At 34.6% G+C, this 27,997-nt stretch overlaps 1 protein-coding gene across 3 annotated transcripts; it reads left to right on the forward strand.

Annotated features, from left to right (window-relative positions):
* Positions 1-43: 43 nt before the first annotated feature.
* Positions 44-27,994, forward strand: Vha100-1 (V-type ATPase subunit a family protein Vha100-1). 3 transcript variants are annotated; one of them, XM_090106419.1, is made up of 19 exons: positions 44-326; positions 2,543-2,722; positions 3,340-3,468; positions 5,055-5,143; positions 5,676-5,714; positions 14,388-14,514; positions 15,405-15,581; positions 17,327-17,539; positions 18,064-18,214; positions 18,967-19,106; positions 19,911-20,147; positions 20,649-20,761; positions 21,427-21,575; positions 22,559-22,695; positions 23,304-23,390; positions 24,229-24,339; positions 24,761-24,886; positions 26,197-26,330; positions 27,128-27,994. In XM_090106419.1, the coding sequence occupies exons 1-19, from the start codon at positions 210-212 to the stop codon at positions 27,225-27,227; spliced, it is 2,556 nt and encodes an 851-aa protein (XP_089962545.1). In that variant the 5' UTR covers positions 44-209; the 3' UTR covers positions 27,228-27,994. The 3 variants fall into 3 exon arrangements, with proteins under 3 accessions (XP_089962545.1, XP_089962547.1, XP_089962546.1); XM_090106421.1 differs by lacking the exons at positions 5,055-5,143; positions 5,676-5,714 and adding an exon at positions 4,311-4,396; XM_090106420.1 differs by lacking the exon at positions 5,676-5,714.
* The last annotated feature ends 3 nt before the right edge of the window (positions 27,995-27,997 follow it).

The raw sequence follows: 27,997 nt of genomic DNA on the forward strand, positions 1-27,997 counted from the left end.
CTTTTGCGTGCGCATTCGTACTAATACCTAATCTGTGGTGCGCATGTCTGACTAGATATTGTAATCTTTATTTTCATTCCTAGTATTGATTTCCTCGTTACTCCGGTTTCGTCGCTGTCGAATCGAAGTCCGTTCGTACACGGATGCGGCGGAGATCCGTCGTGGAATTTTATTTTTTTGTAGTGCAGTGTTGAACGAAATCCACCAAGATGGGTTCGTTGTTCCGCAGCGAGGAAATGACTTTATGTCAGCTTTTCCTGCAAAGTGAAGCGGCATATGCATGCGTGTCTGAGCTTGGAGAATTAGGACTTGTCCAATTTCGCGATGTGAGTATTGAACAACGCCCCTTCGGGTATAGTCTATAGTTCGACATAAAATTTAAAGAAAGGTAAAGGTGACCTGATTCCTTTCCGATTAGATTTCATAAAAATGCCCTCGATTCGATATGGTCTGATAATATTGATTTATTGGATATCTTTATTACGGTTGTTCGTCTCTACCTAACTATCTATACCTACATAACACATTTAATGAATTGAATATAACTAGTACAATAATTATAAATTATTATTTGTGCTAGTTACAATACAATCATAAATTATTATTTCATAACCACAGAACAAAATAATGTAAACTGTATTTTGATGAAAAGTTTGGTAGGCACCTCACTTTACAATTAAATAAATTCTGTTACATCTATAGACATCACTAATTGTATGACTAATCTATAGACATAACTAATATAAAATATAAACTGCACACAGAATTAATATTTTAATATCTTAATAAAGTTTTATAAAATTGTGTTAAAATTAATTAAGTTATGACTATAACATTATAGTAAAATATCAAAATCATGTCATGTGATTTAATTTTTTAATCAATAATCTACTAATTTTCAATACCTGTTATCATACTTATTAATCTTTAAGGTTTTTATAATCATTGATAACTCATTGATTGATGGGTTTTTTTTATTGATAAATTAAAAACGAATTCTTTTTTTTATTAATTAAAGAGAAACCAGATAAAATTATATTTTAAAATGTTTTCATAAAATAAACAAACTATTAACAGTTAAAAATGTTTTTTTATCCATTCTTAGTTATTATGACGGCATATTTTTCCTTTTAAATTATTTCATAAAGACTTGCATACTTGCTGTGGAAATAAAAGAATAAAAGTAAATTAAAAGGTATTAACAAAACACTCATCGCACACAATATTTTGTTGTGGCATTTATCTCTGATCACATTCGATGAAAATTGTAATGAAAACTCCAAACGCAATCAATAGAGTAAAGTATAATTGCATTAGTTAGTTACTTAGTTTTTCAAATTTCAGCCTACATAATATGTGCCCATAATTCGTATACTTTTAACCCTTGTTGCAAAAACAATGAGTGTAATAAGTTTGAGGTGTTTTGTTAGAAGGGATTTTGAAAATCCTTTCTTCCCTTCTGTAGCTATGATGCTACAGACTGACACCTCAAACTTATTACACTCATTGTTTTTGCAACAACGGTTAAAAATATACGAATTATGGGTGCATATTATGTAGGCTGATATTTGAAAAACTAAGTAAGTAATGCAATTATGCTTTACTCTTTTGCATTCCATTTAAACCCATTGTCATATCTATACTATCTATACTTCTATACTAATATTATAAAGAGGAAAGGTTTGTAATTATGTATGTATGTATGTATGTATGTATGTATGGTTTTCACGCATAAACTATTGGACCGATTTCAAAAATTCTTTCACCATTAGAAAGCTGCATCCTCACTGAGCAACATAGGCTAGGTTTAATCCCAGAAATCCTATGGGATCCCACGGGTTTTTCTTTGAAAACGCGGGTGAGTCCGCAGGCGGAAAGCTAGTTATTAAAATTTTACAATTTGGATTTTAGGCAATTGACCATTTAATTTGCATTTGACTACTTGAAATCACTTTACTATGACATGCTAATTATATAATTTTATCATATGTTGTCATTGTATGACTAATCTTTACATCTGAAGTCAAATAAAATATTTAGATTTTAGAATGAGTGTTTTCATTGAAACAGAAAATAAGTAGGAGGAAATAATTAGTTAAGTACATATAAAAGTAAATACGTATTAAGAAGTTCAATTGTATGTCACTAGAAATTGGATTCATTTCAATGGTCAAAGTACTATTTGAGTACACACATTGTAGACTTGTTAAAAGTATTTTATGCCATACTAGGATTCCGCCCGCGGCTTCGCCCGCGCAGTCAAAGAAAAACCCGCATAGTTCCCGTTCCCGTGGGTATCAGGTATCAAAATATCCTAATACCAAATTTCATGAAAATTGGTTCAGTAAATTAGGCGTGATTGAGTAACAGTCAGACAGACAGAGTTACTTTCGCATTTATAATATTAGTATGGATTTCCTGTAAATGCCAAATGAAGTGTTCTCCTGATCATATACCAAAAAGATACTTATATTAAGTTCTTGTAACATTTTGTATAAATATTACAACAAATTATTAAACAATAACTTACTTCCTACCACAGTTGAATCCAGATGTCAATGCGTTCCAACGTAAGTTCGTCAATGAGGTACGGAGGTGCGATGAGATGGAACGCAAGCTTCGGTACCTCGAGAAGGAGATTCGCCGTGATGGCATCCCCATGTTGGAGATACCTGGTGAATGTCCGGAGGCACCACAGCCCAGGGAGATGATTGATCTTGAGGTAAGGAAACTGATCCAACTGAGGATATTTAAACGAGTTAAGATTGAAGTAGTTGTGACTTTCCTCAGAAATCTCATAAATTTGGCAAAATTGTAAATATTGCAATTTAAAAATTAGAAGGAAAGGTAACCAGCACCAAAATGATATTGGTCTGTAGGTTATAAATGAAAAAATGTAGTAAGAAAGAGAAAATTATTTCGATAGAATATTGCAAAACTCAAAGTGCCAAAAATTATAATAAGTGGTAAGAATCTTCCACATCAAATATAAGAATAATCATGCAATGAAAATTAAATTGTTAAGATATTCTCAAATTTTGGCAAGACATTGTTGCATACTTGAGCCTTGCATGAATTATACGAAAAAACCAAACATTTCACATAATATTATCATGTAAGTATGGAAAGTATTACTTAACGACTTTTTAATAGCCAATCTTTATCCGAAATAGTGTTGATAAATTATGACGAAATTAATGCCATCATTTTCTATATTTTTTTCCCGAAGGTTGAAAATATGCTATTAATTATCTATATTTAAAAAAATAGGCATGTTAATTTCTTCAAAATATCTCCAAGTTCTTCACTTTGTGGTTTACACGTCCATATATTCCTTAGGCCACCTTCGAGAAATTAGAAAACGAACTCCGCGAAGTGAACCAGAACGCCGAAGCATTGAAGAGAAACTACCTCGAGCTCACTGAACTCAAGCATATACTCAGAAAGACGCAAGTTTTCTTCGACGAGGTAAGTCGATAAACCTTAATCACCCAAACCATTCATCAAGACATGTCTCTGTAATTGTTTTGACGTCGATAACTTTAATAATTATTGTTCACAGCTAGGCACTATATGGATAGTTAACTAGATAACGAGTTACGTTCGCGACTCCCATGTGATCGCGGCTGTTCTAGCTGTTAATTAATTATAAACGTATACTAATCTGAAATCTCATACGTCACAAGGCAACTTTAGCGTAATCTAATTTATATTTTGTAGCATTTGTGACTACTGCTCACCTGTGCGAGATGATTTTGACTCTCATTAGTTTCGTTTGGAACCAATCATTATTGGCGAAGAATGGCTGTTGTAGAAAAAAGTAGCTCCAAAACGAGAAGCTAATAATGTCCTTGTCTCTATCATCCTTTTATTTTATGTTTTCTTTAAGTTTCGATCGATGTGTCATGCTTATTTAGGGATTTGTGTGATTGCAATAAGCAGATGGATCTGTCTTTGTATTACTAAATTGCACAATTCCAGCGATCGATAACACCCCTATAAACTTAATTAAAGGTCGTGGGTCTATGCAAATTCTGTCTCATTACGATTTCAATAATAAATCTAAACAGAAAATAGAAATCACATTTGGTTCTATGAAGTGATTTTTTGTGCGACGTCATTGTTACATTTTTCGGACCTCGTCAACTCGATCGAATCGAAAGTGTGGCACAGGGTCAGTAATAAAATAATAAAGTGCATTAACCCTGGCGTGTGATGGCCGAATATAGCATTATAATTTATTGTATCGAAAAATGTGACATTGACATTGCAATGCTGACTTTCGCGCCGTTTCGGCGCTTTTGCACAAGATGGCGGACCCTTCGCGCGAGGAGGAGCAAGTGACCCTGCTCGGGGAGGAGGGCCTCATGGCGGGAGGGCAAGCGCTCAAGCTGGGGTATGCTGATTAATTATGACCTCCGACGTGCTCTGACTCGTGCGAGTCAAAGCAAGTCCTGGAGTGATGTTATTTTTGCAGCGCTTGTACTGTGACGCTGATTCGGGAGTCTACCGCTCACCACTCAGGCAAGCATTGGAGACGGCCGGTTTATAGTATACCGATAGCGTAACACTTTTTTAACGTTCTGTGTGATGATTGATAGCTTAACTTAGAGACGGTTCCGATACACTTCTAATACGTGGCTTAGAGATTTAGACGAAACGTGAACCTAATCGACTGCTGCCTGAGTGAGTTTTCACTAACATTGAAACATAATTTATTTTTGAAGTCCACCGTGAACGGGCCGGGATGCGTCCGCAGTAGGGTCTGCGTTCATCCGTCATGCTTTCTGTATTTGTTTTTGCATGCTTTATGATTTCTTTTCATATGTGAGTAGTCACGAGGAGATTATACTTTAGTTTAGATACACCCCAACCGACACCGTAGAACTAACAATTGGAAAAGCTTGGAATCGCTAGAGAGTACAGAATCGAAGCGTGTTGGTGCTATTTTTTACTACAACAAGCGTTAAAAGTCAGGCGTTATATGTCGATGCTGTTCGCTTCCGTCGTGTGCGTCCTTGGGCGATGTCTGTACATGTTTGTTTGTCCGCTAGCACGAGGGCGGGGCCGGTACGACTGAGTCCATGACACGCGCTCTCATATCCGACGATCCGAACATACATATGGGCCAGGTCCAACTAGGGTATGTATGCTCGCGCCTCGCACATACAGCACTAGTGTGACACCGATGACTCTGATCGCCGCTGAAATTGATGCTGTTCACATTAACGCAAGATCGTGACGTACGTTGCAGATCTATAATCGTTTCAGTGGTGATTAAGATGTATTATATTTGACAGTTCTGGATTAAGGAAGTAAATGACTTTTAAAGCCGGCCGACGACGATTTGTTTTCATGCACGACGTCAAGCGATAGTCCATCACGCCGTTCACACATGGTGACGTTTTTATTATTTGTCAAACTACCGTAATGTCAATGTTTAGCGCGATAGCGGAGCGCAGTGATGTAGCTCATGCGCTCATTATCACAAATCGTGCATTAAGACGAATCGATGAGGCGACTGAGAAATTTTTGTCTCTTTCAAAATTAAACTTAAATAAATACATACAATTAATTGCATGTCCCAATGAAATTGTTAATGAAGAACTAATTTACTTATCATATTTACTTGAAATAATGCATAAATATCTAAATGTGCTTGGTTTATTCCCTAGTTTTCGGGACAAACAAGAGTCCTTGGAATTCCTGCCTTGGTTAGTAGTGTACATAATATTTTAATGTAGTTGGGTTATGGTAGCGTATAAACGATATAGTCGTAAGAATATACCTACTGGTGTTTGTATCGTGTCTGTCTCTAGTTATAAATCTTTCCGCTTCTCGTATTCCGCGTAGCTTCGACTTCTGTCACACTAAACCTGCAAGGGCATTTGGCTTACTAACACACTTATTCACAATATGTATCCAATGCGTCATGTAACTTGGACTTCAAGAATAGATGATGGACTAGGTGCGAATACTGTAAATGCTGGATTTTACGTGATCTAACGTTTTGTATAAACGCGTTTCGGTGTGAGCTATAAATACAGGGACGGGCGCCGGTGTGTGTGTCGAACGTTTGCATGTGTGACGTCGCGATGCGTCGGTGTGACGGCGTGACCTATGGGAGCGTACCGTTTAACTGTCACTACTGGTGTACGTTTGTATTTTTAGCTATACATTGACGCACACATTAGCATAGTTAATTTCATAATATGCTTTATATGAAGCGTTTAGATTGCGTTCACTTTTTTCGAATCCGTACTAAACAGCGTCTTGGTACGAGTGCCTTGATATATTATAAGCGTCATATACCAAATATTATACGTTTTAGTGAACCGTAACGAATGCTGAAGGCATTTAAAATTCAAATACTGGCTGAAACGGTACTAACCTTGAATCGATCAAGTATGGTTGATAATATTTCTTGTATTGTTTGAATTGTATTCTCTGCGATATCTGTATGAGAGGCGTGTGTCCATATAAATTACTTAACAATATGTTATGAAATATAATATAGTACTCATAATAGGTATAGATATAACAAAGTTATCGTTGAAATTAACCTTTTTTGGACTAAAACGTAATTATATCCATGACGATATATAATTTAACGGTGCGGTCGATGCTTTGAAAAACCCACGAATTGGTAAACTCCGTCATTTTTGGTAACGTTTGTTAGAAACATTTTATGCCTTCAGTGTCTCAATATTAAAATTAATAAGTCTCTGTCTATCTACCTGTAGAAATCATCCATATTAAACGAATGAAAATAACCCAAACGAATTAATTTTAGATGGTTCAATAGACTATACAGTATAAAATAGCCTTACTAATATGCCTCATAAAACTATTCTCATATATTTGTTTCTATCGTTGTTGTGTAACTATTGTTTTTATTATATATCTTTTATATATTTTCCTCAAGTTTAATAGAGCTGTAAAACTCGGCAAGAACACGATTTGTGGTAAATGGGCACTTCTTTGTCATTTTCCATTCCTTGTTATAACTTATAACATACCTACATATTTACTTCTAAGGTTTATATAGGTACCTTGGCGACGGATTCTGTTTGCATTTTAATCCGCCAGTTAATGATACTGCATAAGGATTAGATGAGATGTCCTATAAAAGTAGATTTGATGCCATAAAACTGTTTGACTTTCAGTTTTCAATTACTTGGCAAAAGCTATGATTTTATTGCTACACGATAAAGCAAATCAAGCCTGAGATGAATCATTATTGACGGACGATTAATTAAACATCGTTTATAACGTTAATTTAGCCTTTGATTACACTTAGGTATTAAGATAAACCAGCTGTAAACAAATTTCTGAAAGGGTATAAAAGCTAAATTTAACTCGTGTTTGTTAATCCAATAAAACTAGATTCGATCTGGATTTGAAAGACGCCGTAGTTTTATAGGCGTGATAAATATTTTGTTTGTAACATCATATAATCGTAAATTGTACACAATACCATCTTCAAATGACTGCATTAGGGAGATTAAGACCATTTCATATCCTTCCTAACAACATGGAAATAATATTTCTCATCAAGATAATGCTGTTACAAAACTTAGGTTTCAATGTAGCATAACGAATATCGATATTGATACTCTATACATACATAATATGTAATTTAGCCACCTTATGGCAATCAGGCATCAGCAATAGGTAACATTTCCATTTCTGAAATTCTTGCCCCTTTCATTCATTCGCGGTATCGGGGAATTTCCAACACGAATGCAATGTTTTGCAATTTGAGGAACTCGATCACTTGTTTATAAACTGGAACCGTTAGCGGACGTTTACCTCGACAATCGTGATTTGTCAATATTCAGACGATAATTTGTGAAAAACGCCCGATTTTATTCACCTCAGCAGCTGCTATGAGTCAATAACTTTCTTTTTTCTGGCCAAGATTGAAAGTCAAGGATCTGTTTGTTTTGGTTACGATTACGAGTTGAGGTGACTTATAATCTTTTGAAGCTAATTGTTCTTGAATTCTTGGTGTTGTTATAAAACCTGTAACATAGTATCATATGAAGGTTTTATCATTCAAATTGTGTTCAATTTTTGGGATCAAGACCTTTTAACCTTTTTACCTTTAAATCATTTTGGAATAGAATTAAAGATCTCTATAGATTCAGTTAGTTTTGCTATCTGTTTAGTCGTCTACGCTAAACTAATAAATTGACAAACAATATGAAAATATAAATTGGTACATCGTTATCAGCCTATTTTGTTCTCACTGCAGGCTACGTATACCTACATTTTACTTTGGTGTAAAAAATACGGTGAAGAATTTGTAAATGAAGCGAAGCGAAGAGTAGTTAATGCAGTTTTGGTTATTCTAACCTCCAATTTACAGTCAGTTACGTTTCTAGAGAACGTTTCTTCAATTCCTGAAATTGTGTATTTTAGATAAAGCGATAAATGACTGCGGTAACCCAAATTTGTTCTGACGCAACATTACGATCTTGCGAAATATTTTATCTGATTAGTGTCTGTTGGATGAATGGAGTGTGTATTTTATGAGTATACAATGTGTGGGAATATAGTCCGGGATACATCGCCCATTTTTGCAAGTGATTACTATCAAGCTAATTTTTCGTGAGTAGCTTTATTTTGATGAGATGCCCAATAATTTCATGTGCGAAACTCTCGATTGTGGTAGCTTACAGAGGTAACAAGTATAAAAATTTTTGATTTGACGGTTCTCAAATATTTATTACGCAATTTGTAGGACAATATGTCTGTTGAATTATATAAGTATTAAATAAGTGAAAATAAAAAAATCAGCTGGTTAGTAATCATTTATGATGACTTCGTTATCGATACACATTGGAAAGGGGGACTCTTTGATCAAACCATAGATTTTGTAGGACAAATATTTTTTCGAATAATTTAGATAATTATCTTGAGATTGAACAAAAAAAAACATTCAGTTAGTAATTAATATTTGAGAACCATCAAATCAAAATATTTTATCTTTGTTTCCTCTGGTAGCTACCACAATCGAGAGTTTCGTACATGAAATTATTGGGCATCTCATCAAAATAAAGCTACTCACGAAAAATTAGCTTGATAGTAATCACTTGCAAAAATGGGCGATGTATCCCGGACTAATAGTAAAAATTGCCATAATGGATCACTTTGTCAACTTGATATATTTTTTTCAGTTGGATCACACTTCAAATTGGTAGTGTCTAGAGGGTGAAGTATTCGATGATGAGCATATTCAATAATTGTCTATTAATCTTTTATTGTCGTAGAAGGGTCTATGGTATCCTGAATACTAACTATACTTCAATTGTGATGTAGAATTCATCATCTGTAGCCCATTATGTTCCCACTGCTGGGACACGGGCCTCCCGTAAGCGTTCAGGCCGTAATCCACCAATCTGACCAAGTGATGTACAATTAGAGACGCCTTAATAAAGATACATATAATACATTGTTAACTAAAATATGTCGTAATTTATATCCAACTAGGCTTCTTCCATTTTGGCAGTTTTTGTTTTTAATATTTACGACGTTTCAAACCTTTTAAACGTCCATACCCTATTTATTCAACGTATAGCGTACTTAATTTACCTTGAAATTCGAAATGAATGGGAGCCTCATTATGCACGTAAAGGAAAAATTGATTACTAATCGTACGAGTTACGTTTAATTATTATGACGATTTGGTATTTCCAGAAATGTTACTAAGTTAGTTTTATATTTTTTGTCTAAAATTGGTATTTTTTTTACGGTAACATGCTTGTTGTTGGCAAGTTTTTTGGAATAAAATTATTATTTTTTTTGTCAATAAATATGCTAATACTTCTATGCCAGTTAAATAAATATTTTGTAAATAGCATAGAATACATTTAAAAATATTCTGCCTCTATAAGTTCTTGAACTAAATAGGCATAATACACCGTCCCAATTTTAAAATGTCCCAATATTTGAGACCATTTGAGATTCCATATCAAACATGAAAATAATAACATGGATCGGTCTACCACGTCACCTGAAATTTGTAATGCTAAAATAAAATAAGAAATGACCATTACCTGTTTAATGTTTATAAAAAGATTTACAAATACTGGTAGCATAGCTCGTGATGATAATTTGTACTATCTTGTACCCAAATGTATAAATTTAACTCAATTATCTAAAGATCGTGGCAACTAATGTCCGTGGGAACGTTTCAGCCAGAGAATGAATATATTTTTGAATCGACGTCCATACAATCGATGATTGAAGGCTTGCCTCGAGGTCGCTTGTCAACGTACAAGAATGCATATTTAGGTTTTTATAATTGATTTCTGTAAAGCATTGTGTTTGACTCAAAAAAGGTGAAAAAAATACATTTTTTGTTATTTTTTATTCATAGTGAAATGTATATTGTTTGGTATATGATGAAAGAAATGGACCACAGAGATTTTTTTTTTATTTTTTGTTAAAAAGACGCTGGCAAATCGCAGTGCACATTATTTACGTTTTGTAACTAATGGTGTTGGTTGATTGGAATCTGATGTCCATTTCTATTAGTTTATTATAATAATAATGGGAGATATTGATCATGAACGACTTTTGAAATTTGTTTTAGGAGCATAATATATATCATTTAATTTTTATTAATCGTGTGAGATTTGTGCAAGATAATGGGTATAAATATATCATTTTCACTGTGAAATTTATGTTTAAAAAATTCTTGGCATTGTCGTAGAAAATACATAAATCGTGAATATTAGACATAAAACAAAAATTTGAAAAGTTTCGTCTGCCTTCTCAGACGGACTTGGTAAGTCGCCAAAATGACGAGGCATTACATCATACATAATGATAAAAAAATTAAAATGACACTTAAATCTAACTGTTCAAGTATCAAATTCATTTTACCCACGTGCTATGCAGTTATGGACGGTTTGTCAGAGAACATAAGTTTGTTTTTTAAAAACCTTGAGACCGGACGATTACATTTACGAAGTGAATCCCCATTGCATGCTAACACGTAATGAGACTTATGACCTTGTACTAAAGTTGATATTTAAATAAAAATTTAAAATATGTGATTACACGCAGGATCACCAGGCTGAGCGTTTATTGGTAATTAAATGAACAGTTTTACGAGGGATTGAACTATTTTATAAACTTCTTAGTTTGCTCTGTTTCATATAACCTGCATCTCTTCGTATTTATAAAGATTGATTCATTATTCACGTTTTTTTTTATATAATACCATAGCGTAATAATCTGACACGGATTCTCCTTCAGCTTGAATCTGTTCATGTACAAGGCGAATCCTCCGTGGTCAGTACTTGTGTGGTGTGGTGTGTGATGTCTATTTTCCTGACTACCTAGGCCCGGTACCTTAGTGAAGTGGTCTTCTTGAAGTGACATTTGCTAAAGACCACCTTATATCATAAGTTATAGAGATGAAATTCGAATGACAATTTGAACACTACCTTATAATTGTTAGCAAACGGTGTCTGTGTAATTAAATATGATGATAGTTTAATTAAAAGAAATCGCACACATTTTATTCGAGAAACATTTTCCGCAATACCATAGCGCATAGTTCTAATATCAACATTGGAAGGTCGCGATATCTAATCTCATTCCAGAGATTTATGCTTATACTGCGTATAAGGAAATGTCGTAGGTACGTATGTCTGTTCGTGGAGGCGATTTGTGATTTTATACGAAATTTATATTCTTTGTAGCCATGTCCTCTGAGATAAAAGACCAACTATGGAGTTTCTTGCCGGTTCTCCATAGATGCTGCTTTCCGAATCGGTGGAAAATGTTAAAAAATGTAATGACGATTCAAAAGTGCTTCTAGAAGAAGTCTAATTGAATAGATAAATGTTTTAGTTTGAGTTTGATACGGCCATAATTGTAATTCAATATCCATATTAATATTATAAATGCGAAAGTAACTCTGTCTGTCTGTCTGTTACTCAATCACGCCTTAACTACCGAACCAATTTGCATGAAATTTGGTATAGAGATATTTTGATACCCGAGAAAGGACATAGGCTACTTTTTACCCCGGGAAATAGGATAGGTTTTATCCCGGAAATCCCACGGGAACGGGAACTATGCGGGTTTTTCTTTGACTGCGCGGGCGAAGCTGCGGGTGGAAAGCTAGTACTTAATAAATGTGCTATGTGCTTTCCTAAACGTCTTACCAGACTTTGTAGATTTTACAATATACATAGTTAGATTAGGCCTTGGATGCGTATGGCTACGTTAAATTCTTCCAGAATTCGTAGACAGTAAAATGGATGCCGTGTTATTAGTATAATCGTCAAAACTATAAACCATGATGCCACATCATCACTAAAAACCTGTATATTTAAGAGCAGTTCAAATATTATTATTCTCTCTATTTTTCGTCATACTATAGTGTCGTACCCAGAATACAATAATTGTTATTTCCTACAATGCTACACTAGCCATGTGTCAACCAGATAGCTGGACCGAGAGCAACATAATATCTTTATTAGTCATAGTTGTATTGTATCATGTGATTCCCACTCATAGTATGTACCTATATAATGGTCGATGACACTGAATTGACTTTTTTTATTATGCGTATTGGTTTTATCTCGGAATTCATAAACTTCCATGAAAAACCTTCTCTGCAGCTTCGATCGTTTAATCTTCAAAACGCAAAGGGGCTGACTGACTGACTGATCTATCAAGGCAAAGCCCAAATGGAAACTTGCCATGAAGATGCGCTATGATGTAGGCATCCGTGATGATCCGCTAAGAAAGAATTTTAATAAATTCTACTCCCAAAGGCATACAATACGGGATGAAAATTTATTTTGAACAAGCAGGCGAAGCCGCAAACAACAACTAGTATGCGAATGAAATGCCTATGCACTGTCTATCTATATTTTATCTCGGCTCAAAATTTGATTCAGATGTCTGGCCAGTAATCAATCAGAGTTTAGATTTGTTTTTTTTTTGTTGAAAAACGTTACAAGTAAGAATTTGTTAGGAAATCATTATTTAACACTTCTCTTTACGTTACATTATTTAAATATACAAGTCTTTATCAAACATGGGTTACAAGGTCCAAGATTTCACACCACTAACTTTGGTGATTGAAGAACATTTATATTAGTTAGTGTGCCTAATATGTATGTGTATGTTCAATAATAACATCACGTGTAGTCCCTTTTGTATATACGGTGGTACTCTGGTTAAACCATATATGAAAAAAATGTGCCTGGCCAAAGGTACGAAATTTATACTTCTTCGAGGTAACATATACGTCGAAGAAAAATGGAATTTGAGTACAATAGACAAAAATATAGATTACCTACAATGTGATGCAGTTTCGTCATCAATTATATAACAAAATGTAATTATTTATACCTTATCAGCGATAGTATTCTCATTACGAATGTTACCGTTATCAGCTCGATTTGTAATGGAAAAAATCGTCCACGATTTTGCACTTATATTGTCGTGATAAGATATTTAAATTCAAGTACTTCCGTCGTTTAATATAATTTTCCATTTCAATTGAATTTTCTTATGTAAATGTGGGTAGTTGCAAGTTTATGATCAATATCTCCATTAATTAGTTAAACGTCTTGTCAAGGGTGTTTCTTTATTAGTATTCAACATGCATCCTTAGGTGAAAGTCAAACATGCGAATTCAAACCGTGTTCAAGTTACGTAACGTTGTCATTGTTGGTATAAAATGTTGGCAGAATAATTCCTTTTATATGGGTTATTTTTTATCAATTTATATAATTGTTTTATCTTTGTTAAGGTCGTTTTAGATCCGTATGAAAATACCTGTCCAAATGGTTTTCCTTTTAATACTTGATATTGTTAATAAAAAAAATACTAGTGTTAGTTTGAAAACTATGTTACAATTTATTATGAAATTTAGAGAGGTATAATTGACCGTGACTTGTAGAGATGATTCATGTTTGACTTTCAGTGGGTATTCTTGTAAATATTCATTACTACGCCCATGTCTACCCGTTCACATTTCCAAGAAATCGATTTTATATAGAAATGGGAATACCATGACATGTTACATAGATACGGTTACACATAGTATATATATGCATATATATGTCGTATCTTTATGTAACGTGAATCCTATATAACGTTTAATATGTTAACTATTTACTCAACAATGTTACTAAAATATTTTTGAAAAGGTAAAGAAGAAACAATTACAATCGGCACACTCGGTGACATAATTATCACGGTATTCCTTTCTAACCAAATTTTTTTGTTCCAAAATCGGAAAACATGGAATTTTGTCTTCGATTTCTTGGCAAAGCATTATATTGACGTGTGGAAATGGGCAAACACTGGCCAATCACCAGTGTGATGTGCTAAGACCTTTGTCTGCGCAGTTTCGTCGCCGGCGTTATCCTCAGGGAGCGAATCCCGGCATTCGAGAGGATGCTATGGAGGGCCTGCAGGGGAAATGTGTTCTTGCGGCAGGCTGAGATCGACACCCCATTGGAGGATCCGTCGTCGGTACGTATATTTTTGCGTGTGGACTCGAAGGACCATTTTTGGTTTTGTAGAGCTTGTCTTTTAAGTGAGTGCTTGCTTAAAAATATTGATTAGAATGTGCAAATTATGTGATCAAAGTTTAGGCTTCAAATGCGTGTGTTTGGAATTCCTTATCATTTCAAGAAAGTTTTAATTACTCCTGATCGCACTACAGTTATTTTAAATATAGAAAACTTTTACAATAGCAGAGACTATAGTGATTTAATTTTTGTATTCAATAGCATTTTGCCATCTACTTATTGTTTCTTCCTCTTTTAGAAAATATATAAATGTTCTATGCTTTAAAAGCGATAAATCTTTGAGCCCATTCCGGAGAGGCAATAACTGCTTGCGTCAGACACGCGTCACAGTCGATTGTCTCCAAGTAAACTATTAATGTAGATAAATAATTGTTTACCTTTACGTGACGAACGATATGTCTTCATTAATTTACTACATATTTGCATTGTTGTTTGATTTTTTGTGAAATATGCTCTAAATGATTTGTTAAGGGCACGATGACAAGTCACATTTTCTTGTTAGTTTTATTAGCTAGTTGAATTATTAAACAGTGAACATTATGTTCATTTTTTCTCGATAAATTTCAAGCACATCACGCTCATCTTGCAAGAACTTTTGAATGCTACACTAATACGATATTATCATTCTTGTTATTACTTTTCTTAAAAGACAAAATTTACAATAAAGTGTACATCAATAACTTACAAATTTTTTTGCTAAATGGTCTATTTAACCAAAATGTTTCCTAACGTCGCATAATTATCTCCTAACCTCACAAAATTGTGTTCTTACTTCCCAAAATTGTCTCCTAACCTCGCAAAACTATCTCCTAAACCGTTTTTATCTTCCAGTCGGACCAAGTGTACAAGTCGGTGTTCATCATATTCTTCCAAGGGGACCAGCTCAAGACGCGCGTAAAGAAGATTTGCGAGGGTTTCCGTGCTACACTATACCCTTGTCCTGAAGCACCAGCTGATAGGCGGGAAATGGCCATGGGTGTAATGACGAGGATTGAGGATTTGAATACTGTAAGTTGATATATTGGGATGTTTTTTGTTGCAGGACTCCTAGATAGACCTTATATTTTTATAATTATAAAAAAATTTAGACTTACGTCAAGGACATTTTTATCGATAGGTTTTTGCATCTATTTCACTTGATGGAAAATGACAAGTGACTAAGTTGCATGTTTATTTAGAAGGTAAATAACTATTCACATGGTTTTTGTTTGCTCTGTTGTTTTCGACGCCTCTTCTTAGCTTAATTCTGTTTGAATGACTACTGAATACGTGTTGGACAAATGTATCATATTATATTATTTTTTCAATTGGAAAAATAAAGTTTATTATATATATTACCTAATATTATCGTCAGATGAAACTATCAGTCTTAAATTGTATCATTCTCTAGAAATGTAAGATTTGAAATGGTTAAATATAAGATTAGCAATGGTTCATTATTTATTTATCAAGTGTTTATTTTCTTAAATAACCACTGTTTGTTGCGTGATTTGGTAATGTTATTCTAATCTAACAGGTGGCTAAATAATAATTAAAAATACTTTTTGTATAAGGAAGACTCGAAACACTGAATTGATTTTGTCTAAAAACTTGAGGAAAATCAATTGAAAGTCATGGTGAGATCCAAAAGTCATTGGACCACCATACACCAATCAAATTCGACCTTGCAGCTTATCAGAAGCTAATGGAGGCTTTTAGGGTTGACAAAAGTCATTTCCCACATTAAATAATTTAAGAGTACTCAGATAAACTTTACATATTATAGAGTTTGTTTTTTTGTCATCAATAAAATGCTTCATATGCATTATGTTGGTTGTGGCAAATTGTAATTTTGTTTCTTATGGAATTATATTTTTAACGAATTAAGAGGCAAACAAAAACTTGCCTTTTTTACCAAATAAAAACAATATTCTATGTATGAAATTCCTGTCTTTTTTTCCCTTAGTTGCCAACCCTATAGTTCATGACTTTGACACAAAAAGTATGAGTTGAGAACAAGATTATCTACGGTACGAGTTTATGATGTTTTCCTAACGATTAGGCAACTTCTAATGAAAAAGGGTCGTATATTGTCTGTGCAATAAAAAATGGCTTAATTGGGATAAGATTTATGTTGTATTTATGATAAGTTGTCAACAAAGGGATTTGTAAAATTTCCAAAGATATAATTATTTTTATTACTGAGCAATTTGTGTAAAGTGAATTCCTAAAATTCAAAGATCTTCTGTTCAATTTCTAAGGTTATGTATTAACCTTTTGTTAATACATTTTTGAAACGTTATTAAAATATGTAATTTAAAAAATATTCTGTATTTTTTGGCTCTTATTTTTATTTCGTTGTAAAATTTTTTAGAGCACTTAGCGTGAATACTAATTTTTCAACGCCACTTTTAAAACAAAGATTAATTTTATTATATGTTTGTATCGATTTTGATCCCCTTTAAATAAACAGATTTAATTCAAACTTTGTACACTGATACGTGTACAAACTGTACAAAGGACCGATGACAATACAATCATTTCAAGCGTATTTTTTAACTATTTTATTTACTAGCTTACCGCCCGCGGCTTCGCCCGCTTTGTCTAAAACCTAATAAATTATATACTAAAACCTTCCTCTTGAATCACTCTATTAAAAAAAAACCGCATCAAAATCCGTTGCGTAGTTTTAAAGATTTAAGCATACAAAGGGACATAGGGACAGAGAAAGCGACTTTGTTTTATACTATGTAGTGATTATTATTTATCCACAGGTACTCGGGCAAACGCAAGACCACAGGCACCGCGTTCTAGTAGCGGCCGCGAAGAACATAAAGAATTGGTTCGTCAAAGTGCGCAAGATTAAGGCGATTTACCATACATTGAACCTTTTCAACTTGGATGTGACCCAAAAGTGTTTGATCGCAGAGTGCTGGGTGCCAGCATTGGATATGGAGACGATACAGCTGGCGCTGAGGAGGGGCACGGTGAGTTTGAGTTTGAGTTTAAGTTGAGGTATATGTTTTTTGATGTTGTAGAATTTTTTGGATGGGAAAAAACAAATGTATAATTGTCTTTATTTTGTATAACATCATTATCAACTTTATTTTGATATTTAGGTTTATAGCATTCAAATTGAAATACTTTATAAATGATAAAGCTTTAAAGAATAGAAAAAAATAAATATTCGATCACGCCTCACGATCGATTTTTTTCTATTCTTTAAAAATTTCATAATTTTATTTGTAGAAATATGGAAAACTCACATAAAAAAGTAACAATTAATTTATTAGTGAAATTTAGCAATACGTAACAGATAAAAGTTAATCTTGTGACTTATTAATGAAATATCATTTGTTCTTCTCTCTACACAACTCAGATTTGAAGAAATTATCATAGCATGTTATTCATTCACCGGCTTAAATTAACAAAGATTTACTTGTATCTTTTATCTTATGTTCATTCTACGACCACCCTAAAATAATAAAGATTTATTTATTTCTCAATACAGGAACGCAGCGGCAGCTCAGTACCGCCTATACTCAATCGTATGGAAACGCTAGAAGACCCGCCGACGTACAACCGCACAAACAAGTTCACCAGCGCTTTCCAACATTTGATATACGCGTACGGTGTTGCCACTTATCGAGAGGTTAATCCTGGTGTGTATACTGTATTTTGTTATAATGAGTTGATAAGTTTTTGTAAAAGCTGTGATTATTAAAATGAAAATTAATATAAAATGTTGGAAGATTCTGGTTAGAGTCTATTCTTATTTCTAAATTGAGTGTTAAAGTAGCATAGTAGAAATCATCGAACTCTGACAAATTATAGTGAAAGTTGACATACAAAATAAATTGCCAATGAATTATTTCCAAATTTGCTTCACTGTTATTTTAGAATTATTAAAAAAAAAATATTTACCCAATATTATATTTAAAAGCGCTCAAAATTTCTATTTTTCTGCCTATTTTTCTATTTTTAAGCTATTGCATAGCTTCTATCGCGGGCGTTGAGCGCGGGACCGAATCCAGAAATTGCGTAACGAAAAACCTCACGCTCCCCACTCCAACGGGCTCGGAGGTGTGGCTTGAAGGCATAGCATGCAATAGCTTTACCGCGGCAGTCCCCGAGTGACACACGTCATTTTGAAGTGAAAACTTCTTTAGCGGCGTTGAGCACTTTTTCTGTAATGGGTATAAAATCTTAAACTCGCGTCAGGACACGTGACCTGATCGAAAAACGCGTAAGAAACATGCTCAACGTTAATAATCAAGTTATCACTTCTGCCGGCACTCCCGGAGTGCAACCCGTCTTTTTTTGTGTATGACTTCTAATTCTCAATATACACAAAATATTTTGAAATATTTTTATTAAACTTCTATCGCTCACTAAAACGAATGTTATCCCGCAGCGCCGTACACAATAATAACGTTCCCGTTCCTGTTCGCGGTGATGTTCGGCGACCTCGGGCACGGCGCGCTGATGGCGGCGTTCGGCTTCTGGATGTGCTACAAGGAGAAACCGCTGCAGGCCAAGAAGATTGACAGCGAGGTATGCACACACACATAAAAACATGTGTGAAGATATAGACAGACACACACACGTAAATATGAAGAAATAATAAATAAATATTAAAGGACATTATTACACAAATCGACCTAGTCCCACAGTAAGCTCAATTAAGGCTTTTGTTGTGGGTACTAGGCGACGATAAATATAATATTTTATAAATACATATATAGATATAACACCCAGACCCAAGAATAATTGAGTTCATCACACAAATATTTGCCCTGACCGGGGATCGAACCCGGGACCGTCGGCTCAGTAGGCAGTTAATTTACCACTGCGCCAACCGCGTCGTCAAATGTACAGAAGGACACGCCCACGTACGCACGCACGCGCACACGTACGCGCAAATACGCACACGCACATACGCACACGCACATACGCACACACAGATACGCATGCATAAACCGACAGTCACTCGCATACATAGACACGCATATACAGACGAACATACTTGCTAGTGTGCACTTTTACGCCATACTCTTGTGCAAGTGAACGAATGTGTAGATATGCTACAAAAAAAAAATACATCAAATTTAAATGTCATTTTAAAAAGTAAAGAATAATATTATTTCATTTAATTTAATTGTTATAAAATAAACCACCACGTCTCTTTTTGATTATGGAGCTAAATTGGTGAAAGAATTAAAATAAGGTTGAGTTATTTAATCTATACATATTACACTAACAAAAATAAATCGACAACGTTGTCATACTCGTATTAACGATATTTATGCATTTTGCTTTCATGTACAATAAGTGTAATTATAAATATATTTCCCACAGATTTGGAACATATTCTTCGGCGGTCGCTACATAATCCTCCTCATGGGCTTGTTCTCGATGTACACGGGGTTAATATACAACGATATATTCAGCAAGAGTCTCAACATTTTCGGCTCATCATGGCGGAACAACTATAATGTTAGCACACTGAGAGATAATAGAATGCTGCAGTTAAATCCCGATTCGGATGACTATATACAGACGCCGTATCCGTTTGGCATTGATCCTGTGTGGCAGGTGGGAAAAATTGTTTGTTAAATGTTAAAAAAAGTAATATAAATAATCACGCTTAATTCTTTTTGTAAAAGTTAAAACTTGCGAAGTTAAAACATACGCTAAAAGTAATTTAAGTAACATTTATTGATCTGATAATAAATGAAAACGTATTTATGAACTGTTAGAATTTAGTTCCACGATGAAATAAACTGTTTAGTGTTTTTTGTTCATGATCATGCTTTTTTTAAGTAATCTTACGACATTCCTGTATGTAAAACGAAAAAGGTTTTTTCATATTTATATTTTTCCGATTTGTGTGTCATGTTCTCAATAGACAATTATTCTATAAAAAAACGATTGATCTAATAATAATATTGAATCTATAGGCTCTTAAATAAATAAAACACTGTGTCTCAGGAGCAAGAAATGTTAAAAGATATATCTTAGTAAACTATTTAGCTTTACTGTACATATTTGATGTATATTAGTGTACATATTTGAAATAACATTATTTATCTGCAGTTGGCTGAAGCGAACAAGATTATCTTCATGAACGCGTACAAAATGAAGATTTCGATCATCATCGGCGTGTTCCACATGTTATTTGGTGTCTGTCTGTCTCTCTGGAACCATGTGTGAGTATTGTTATCATTTTACTATAAGAAATTCATATCTCATATAGACATTTCATATCTCATAAAAAATATTTTGTCACGCAACAAAATTGCGGGCAACGGCTTGTAAAAGTATTTTTCCTTATTGTTTACAAGGATTATAGATTAGTTTCCTTAATCTGTTTTCTTGAAAATCTTAAAAAAAAAATGTCCAATGAAAGCGCTTCAATTTTGACTCGTTCCAAAGATTGGTGATTTATGAAGTGAAACTTCTTGGCGCGTTGAGAGTAAACTTTCAAGGCGTCATGGCAATATCGTCACGTCATAGAGAAAGGCGACGATTTTGTATCTTTGAATCGTGCCAAAGAAGTTACACTTCTATCACGTCTTATGCTTGGCACATACTTTTTTAATAAAAAATAATTGGTTGTCTGTAAAGTCTGTTTACTGACGAAAGTTGAACGTGACAACGTCCGATTGTGCTTCTTTGTCGCTCGTTCCGCGCTCTCGCTTGCACTTCAATCCTAAAGGAACGCCTCAGAGCGAGGTAACGCCGCATGAGTCATGTTTTTTCGTGCATGCAGCCGGCTCTATCGAATTATAAGACGTTGTCACGTCAAAAAGTTTCACTTCTATCACGTCTTATGTTTGGCACATACTTTTTTAATAAAGAATCCTTTTTCCAGTTACTTCAAGCGTCGCATCAGCATATACGTGGAGTTCGTGCCGCAGATAATGTTCCTGACGCTGCTGTTCTTCTACATGGTGCTGCTCATGTTCATCAAGTGGACCAGCTACGGGCCCAGCCCGGGGCACTTCGGGAGCGACGATCCGGGTATCAATATATAAATATATCATTTTATACAATACGGAATAGTAGGGCACTCATATAGTAGAGCCATTTTAATAGGCAACATTTGACATTTCAACAAAATTCAACAACGTTACCTAGTAACGACGACATAATTATAATAACATGATATTTCGTTTTGTTAGAACTGCACATTTGCTTAACTTTTTTCAATTACGATTACATATTTATAATAATAACGACCGATACAAGTAATTTTAAGATTTCATTTTACTGATAAACCATTCTAAACATAATTAACAATTTCTGAATTGAAGAAACGACGTCGCTACAATTTTGTGTCAATAAACCTTTTTTCTTTTTAAATACCAGAGACGTTACTCTAAAAATCTAAATCTGACATCTAGAATCGAATGCATTTATTATTTGTGAATAAAAATCATCATAAATTATTAAATTCGATTGACAAATGTTTCAAATCCGTATCGATTAATTCACTTTAATCTCGAAGATAAAATTGATAGACGTCAAATGTTGCCTATTAAATTGGCTCGACTATAGTTAGGACGGTTAGTACCGCTTCAAGCAGTTGAGCCCGACTGCTTGAAGCCGCGACCGCGCGGTGAACTATAGACTGCTCGAACTGCTCGTGTACAGCCGCTCTAAAACTCGTACGTTTTTTTTCTTAAACATAATATTATTTTAGAAAATTCTGGTTATAATTACGAAATACGGGTATAATAAATATCATGCTAAATCAATATATATGTAGATAGGATAGCAAAAAATAAACGCTATAGTTCTTCTCAGTAGATACTGCTTTCCGAATCGGTGGTAAATTTTAAAATATTATGTTATAACGATTCAAAAGTGCTTCTCGAAGAAGTCTAATTGAATAAATAAATGTTTGAGATTGATTGCCAAATTTAACGAAATTGATGTTTTTGGTGTTAACACTAATGTTGTGAATGATATTTTTTTGCTAATTACAATAATGATTTTCACAGACATCGTGAAGTCCAGCGCATACTGTGCCCCGTCGATCCTGATCACATTCATCAACATGATGCTGTTCAAAACGGACTCGAACCCGCGGTCGCAGTGCGACGAGACCATGTTCGCGGGACAACTCGTGTTCCAGAAGGTTCCATTTTTTATTTTATTTATATTTTAGTGTGATTGGGGACTGGGGTAGTTTTGGGGTTTAGAATAGCAAGATTTAAATATTATGTTATTTAATTTTCGATAGGCCCTGGACGGAAGTACTTAACTTGATGTGAAATACTAGAAAATTTTGCCGAAAGGAAACATTCCTTTCGTTTTAAATGAAATAAAACCGCATTAAAATTTTTTCGAAATTTCACTTACTTCGACCGGGAATCGAACTAACTAAAAAATTTAAATTTATTTCATTTATCAAATCGAGGAAAACAAAAAACTCAGGTCCGCATCGCACAAGAATCGAATGTATCACCCGACGCTACTGTGTTGCCCGCCATATTTATTTAATAAAACCAAAGCTATAACACTTATTATAACACTATCTATAATATAATAATCTATATAATAAAAATGATTTGCTTGAATGTGTTGGTAAACGCAAAATTCGAGAACGGCTGAACCGATTTCGGTAATTCTTTTTTTATAATATTCCTTGAAGTACGAAAATGGTTCTTATAGAGAGAAAACTTAAACTAAATAGTAATATAACTATCTATATGCAACTTTATTAAAATAATACATGTATTCCAGTTGTTCGTGATTACGGCCCTTATGTGCGTGCCCGTCATGTTGTTCGGCAAACCCTACTTCATCATGAAGGAGCAGAAAGAGAGAGCCGTGAGTATTATATTCTTTAATACTAGCTAATTAATAATTAATAATTTACTATTCATGTTTAAATATTAATTTTTAAAAACTAGAAAAAAAACTTCACTTTGTCGATCATACTCTTACTTACTTATAATTGATTTTCTGCTCAGTTAGCTAGTCTTAAAATTTAGAAATTGGCTATCGAATTTTTTTTGTACGATTGTCGTTAATTTTCCTTAACCTAATAATAATTAAAACGAACCGAAAACTTATTATAACAAAGAACGATTACAAGTTATTGCTCTACTTTCTAAAAGTTCTATGGTCCATTGTAAATGTATATTTTACTAGCTGCGCGCCGTGGTTTCACCCGCCTTGTCCTGTTGATCTTAGTGTGATGATATAATTATAGCCTATAGCTTCCTCGATAAATGGGCTTTCCAACACCGAAAGAATTTTTCAAATCGGACTAGTAGTTCTTGAGATTAGCCCGTTCAAAGAAATAAACAAACTCTTCAGCTAATTACATTTCCCACAGCCGGAGGCCCCAAAAGAAAACTCAGATGTACTAAAAACTACATTTAATAGCTAAAATGAGACGACTTTACACCCATGTCTGCACGATGCAGACCGGAGTTAAAGAATGAATCTATACATTTTAATAATTACAAAGACGTAAACTTGGATGCTAATTCAGGGAAATCGCATCCACATTCTATTCCCGTGCGAACGGCGTATTCAGCAGTTTCGTATGAAGGCAGGGCCGTAACTAGCTTTATAATATTAGTATAGATTACTTATGTAAACATTATTCCGTTTTTCTATTTCATACAAATAAATTTATTTATATTATTATTTCTAACAGACGCAAGGCGCCCAACCCCTAGAAGCAGCGGCAGAAAACGGCAGCGCCGGCGGGGCTCCGGTACCGGCTCCACATCATGATGAGGACATCACTGAGGTCTTCATTCACCAGGTATGTGATAGTTACTTATTTATTGACGAGACAACGTCTTATAATTCGATATTAATAAGATTCGATTATAAGTCGCCGGCTGCACGCACGAAAAAACATGACTCATGCGGCGTTACCTCCCTCTGAGGCGTTCCATGTAAGGCTTGAAGTGCAAGCGAGAGCGCGGAACGAGCGACAAAGAAGCACAATCGGACGTTGTCACGTTCAACTATCGTCAGTAAACCGACTATATTAATAAAAAAACTGAAACGAATAATAATACATATTAGAGTTTAAACTTTTGTAGTACCTTTTTTAAATCCCTTCGTAATCGGTAAAGTTCAATTACAAAAAATAAAGTTTTCAATATACTTTTTCTTGTGGCAAAAACGTTTCTATGCCGAAATTTTTTTTTCTTCAAAAAATTAATATTTGTTTTTAGGCGATCCACACGATCGAGTACGTGCTAGGAAGCGTGTCACATACAGCTTCGTACCTGCGGCTTTGGGCGCTGTCGCTTGCACACGCGCAGCTCGCTGAGGTCGCCTGGAACATGCTGCTGAGGAAGGTATGTACATACAGACACACAAATATATACATATACTCATAAGTCGCGCGTATACATCGTGTGACATGTCGGTTAGGAAGGTATGCACATACACACAAACACTGGTATATGGTGTGCATATAGATGTACAAAACGAATATGAACGCACACGCATACGTTTATATGCGTGTGAACTCGCACATGTATACGCAAATACGTATACTAATAGAGAAACACATTCATGCATATTATGTAATGCGTGAAATTTATTTTTGTCAGCAGTAAACAGATTCACTGATAGGAAATGTCCAATAGCCGTGCAATATACTCCAGACTATTTTCAGTATCAGTGACCAAAACAATTGAATATGTATTGTTCTGCTTAAGTATTGTTACCGGTTCGAGTGAACATAGAGCGATAATATTATCATGTTTACTCTAATATTTTCCTAAACATATTCAACTGCTTAAAGGCTGATTTGCGCTACACCGTGTCGCGAATGGGCCGTGCCCGGTCCAGGGTTCGATAAAGCATTATTGTATACTTTTGACGTGATAACGTTTTTAAAATCGTTTTAGTCGGGTGACATGTTCAGAAACTTGTGTCACACGCGCTGCCACTGCATTATGTTATCACGTAAACATCTCGATCGTAAACCTACTTTACAAACAACCAATTTTTTTGTATGAAGTTATTGAGTCTGACCGTGGCTCGGACGGGGCATGGCGTTGAAATGAGTATGGATATTGTTTCATTTGTTTCCCGACTCCGGCACGTTGTAGCGTGAATCATGCATTACGCTGTTTCAAAAAACGTATTATAACCATTGAGTTACTATGTACTACGTATTAGAGAGGACATCGCTACTACACTATTTGTAACACGAGTAAGAGTCAATCGTCTCAAATCAATTTATTTTTGTTACATTGATTGGTTTTAATTTATAAGTAATAAGAGGCAGAATATCTACAAAGTGTATGACTCACTAGCCGCCCCGCGCCGCCGCGCGCCGCGCAAGATTCTGTTCGTGGTGTCCTCTCTATACGTAGTAATAATACTTCAATGATTATAACAAATTGAAAAAAAAGACGGGTTGCACTGGGGGAGTGCCGGCAGAAGTGAAAACTTGATTATTAACGTTCAGCATGTTTGATATTTTGGAATGGTATCCGTCTTACGCATGGAATATAAGGGCTAAAAAAAATTCCGTCTTACGCTTTTTCGATCAGGCCCGACGCCGCTAAAGAAGTTTTCACTTCAAAAATATACAAGTTACTAATGCCCTACAGTGTTGTTTTACGCCAATATGAACATTGTACACGTGTCTTAGGGGCTGATGTCGACGGGGTACGAGGGCGGCGTGTTCCTGTACGTGGTGTTCGCGGGCTGGGCCGCCATCTCCGTCTCCATCCTCGTGCTCATGGAGGGGCTCTCCGCCTTCCTGCACACGCTGCGCCTGCACTGGTCAGTGTACACACACACACGTACATGCATATATATCAGCACACACGCACACGCCTACAAACTGTCATCCCCTCCCATAGACACTTCTAGTGTTATAAGTGTTTATGGACCTCTTAACATCAGGTGGCCTGCCCCTTTGCTTGCTCTGTCTTAAAAAAATAGACACACACATGCATACGAGCATGCACACATGCGCATACAAACGTAAGTGCACGTACACAGATGCAAATTTAATTGTCATCCCTATACACACACATAAACACGCACAAATTTCAACAACCACGCTCGTACGCACACGACCACGACCACACACATACGTCCGAACACGCGCACACTATTATAATCCCCTCTTATCAGCACACTTTTCTATTCGTCTGGATATCAATCCCAATATTATGTATTATTCACATTTATTAAACTAGCCTGTTTTTATCTTCCATTCCAGTTAACTAAAACATAATAAAATTTAATAATATTAAATGTCATGCTAAGTTATGTTTAATCCGACTACGCACAAATAAGCGTACTATTACGCATTTGCATCAAACGAGCGAAAGCTTATTCTAACCCCACTATGTCAAATTCTTTAAGTGTAAACAAGCGTACAGCATTCTTTCGCTGTTCTTAGTGCGTTCGTAAAGATTCTATGCAATGTTCTACTAATGAACAACACTGAATACGAATCGTTTACTCTAAAAGATCACGAAAGATGCTCTATGTTCGTTTGATCCAAATGCACTGATAATGTACAATATTTATAAAAATAATAAAATGGTATTTTTCGTCTTTTCCCCCAGGGTGGAGTTCCAAAGCAAGTTCTATTCCGGTGAAGGTTACCTGTTCCAACCGTTCTCGTTCGAAGTGATACTCGACTCGGCCGGACAGACCGAGGAGTAAATGTTATAGTAGTGGCATTTAGCGGAGTTAAATCAACTTTACTTTGGAAGTTTTACTTTTATTTTGGTTTTTTCTTTCGTTAAAATGTGAATGAATATGAGCAAAAAATATTTTGTGAAAAATTTAAAAGAAAATTTTCGCATCCGCAAATTATGACTATTTGCTTTAACAATAAACTTTATTTTCTATTGTTGTATTCTTCTCTTCTGTATTTTTTTCAAATACTTCCTGTTAAAATGTACTAATATCCTTCAATTTAAAAAAATATTAAGGTAAAGTTGGTTTAAGCGTAGGAATTACTGCTTTAAGGCATTAGGAAGTTATTTATTCCTATATAATAAATGTTACATGTTCTTAAAGTGAAGTTTTATCTGAATTGTATGTCTTTTTCCCTATTTCAACTAGATTTGAAACTTTTCAAATTTAATAAATATTCAATGTATTTGAAATATTTACGTCTCTTTCTGTCTATAGTATTGCATGTGTTAGAAAGAGATAAAGTAGTTCAAAAATTAAAATACACTCATTGTTCTATTGTTAGTAAAAAGTATTTCTTTGTATCTATCGTGAGATTTTACCCAATGTTTCTTTATTTTTAATCATTTTTTATAACATTTTTATAAGTGTACTTAAATCTGATTTTTTAACCCGAGGCTCTCTTACATAGTTATATCATTCCGGTAGAATTCAGTGAATATATAATCGATGTTAATCAGCTTTTATTAGGGAAATGTTGAATCAGAAATAAATATTATTTGTAGCTAGAATGT

The sequence above is a fragment of the Colias eurytheme genome, chromosome 10, assembly GCF_061535395.1.
Source record: "Colias eurytheme isolate Ceu_HAF_F1 chromosome 10, ilColEury1 Martin Lab GWU primary, whole genome shotgun sequence".
Taxonomy (NCBI): domain Eukaryota; kingdom Metazoa; phylum Arthropoda; class Insecta; order Lepidoptera; family Pieridae; genus Colias; species Colias eurytheme.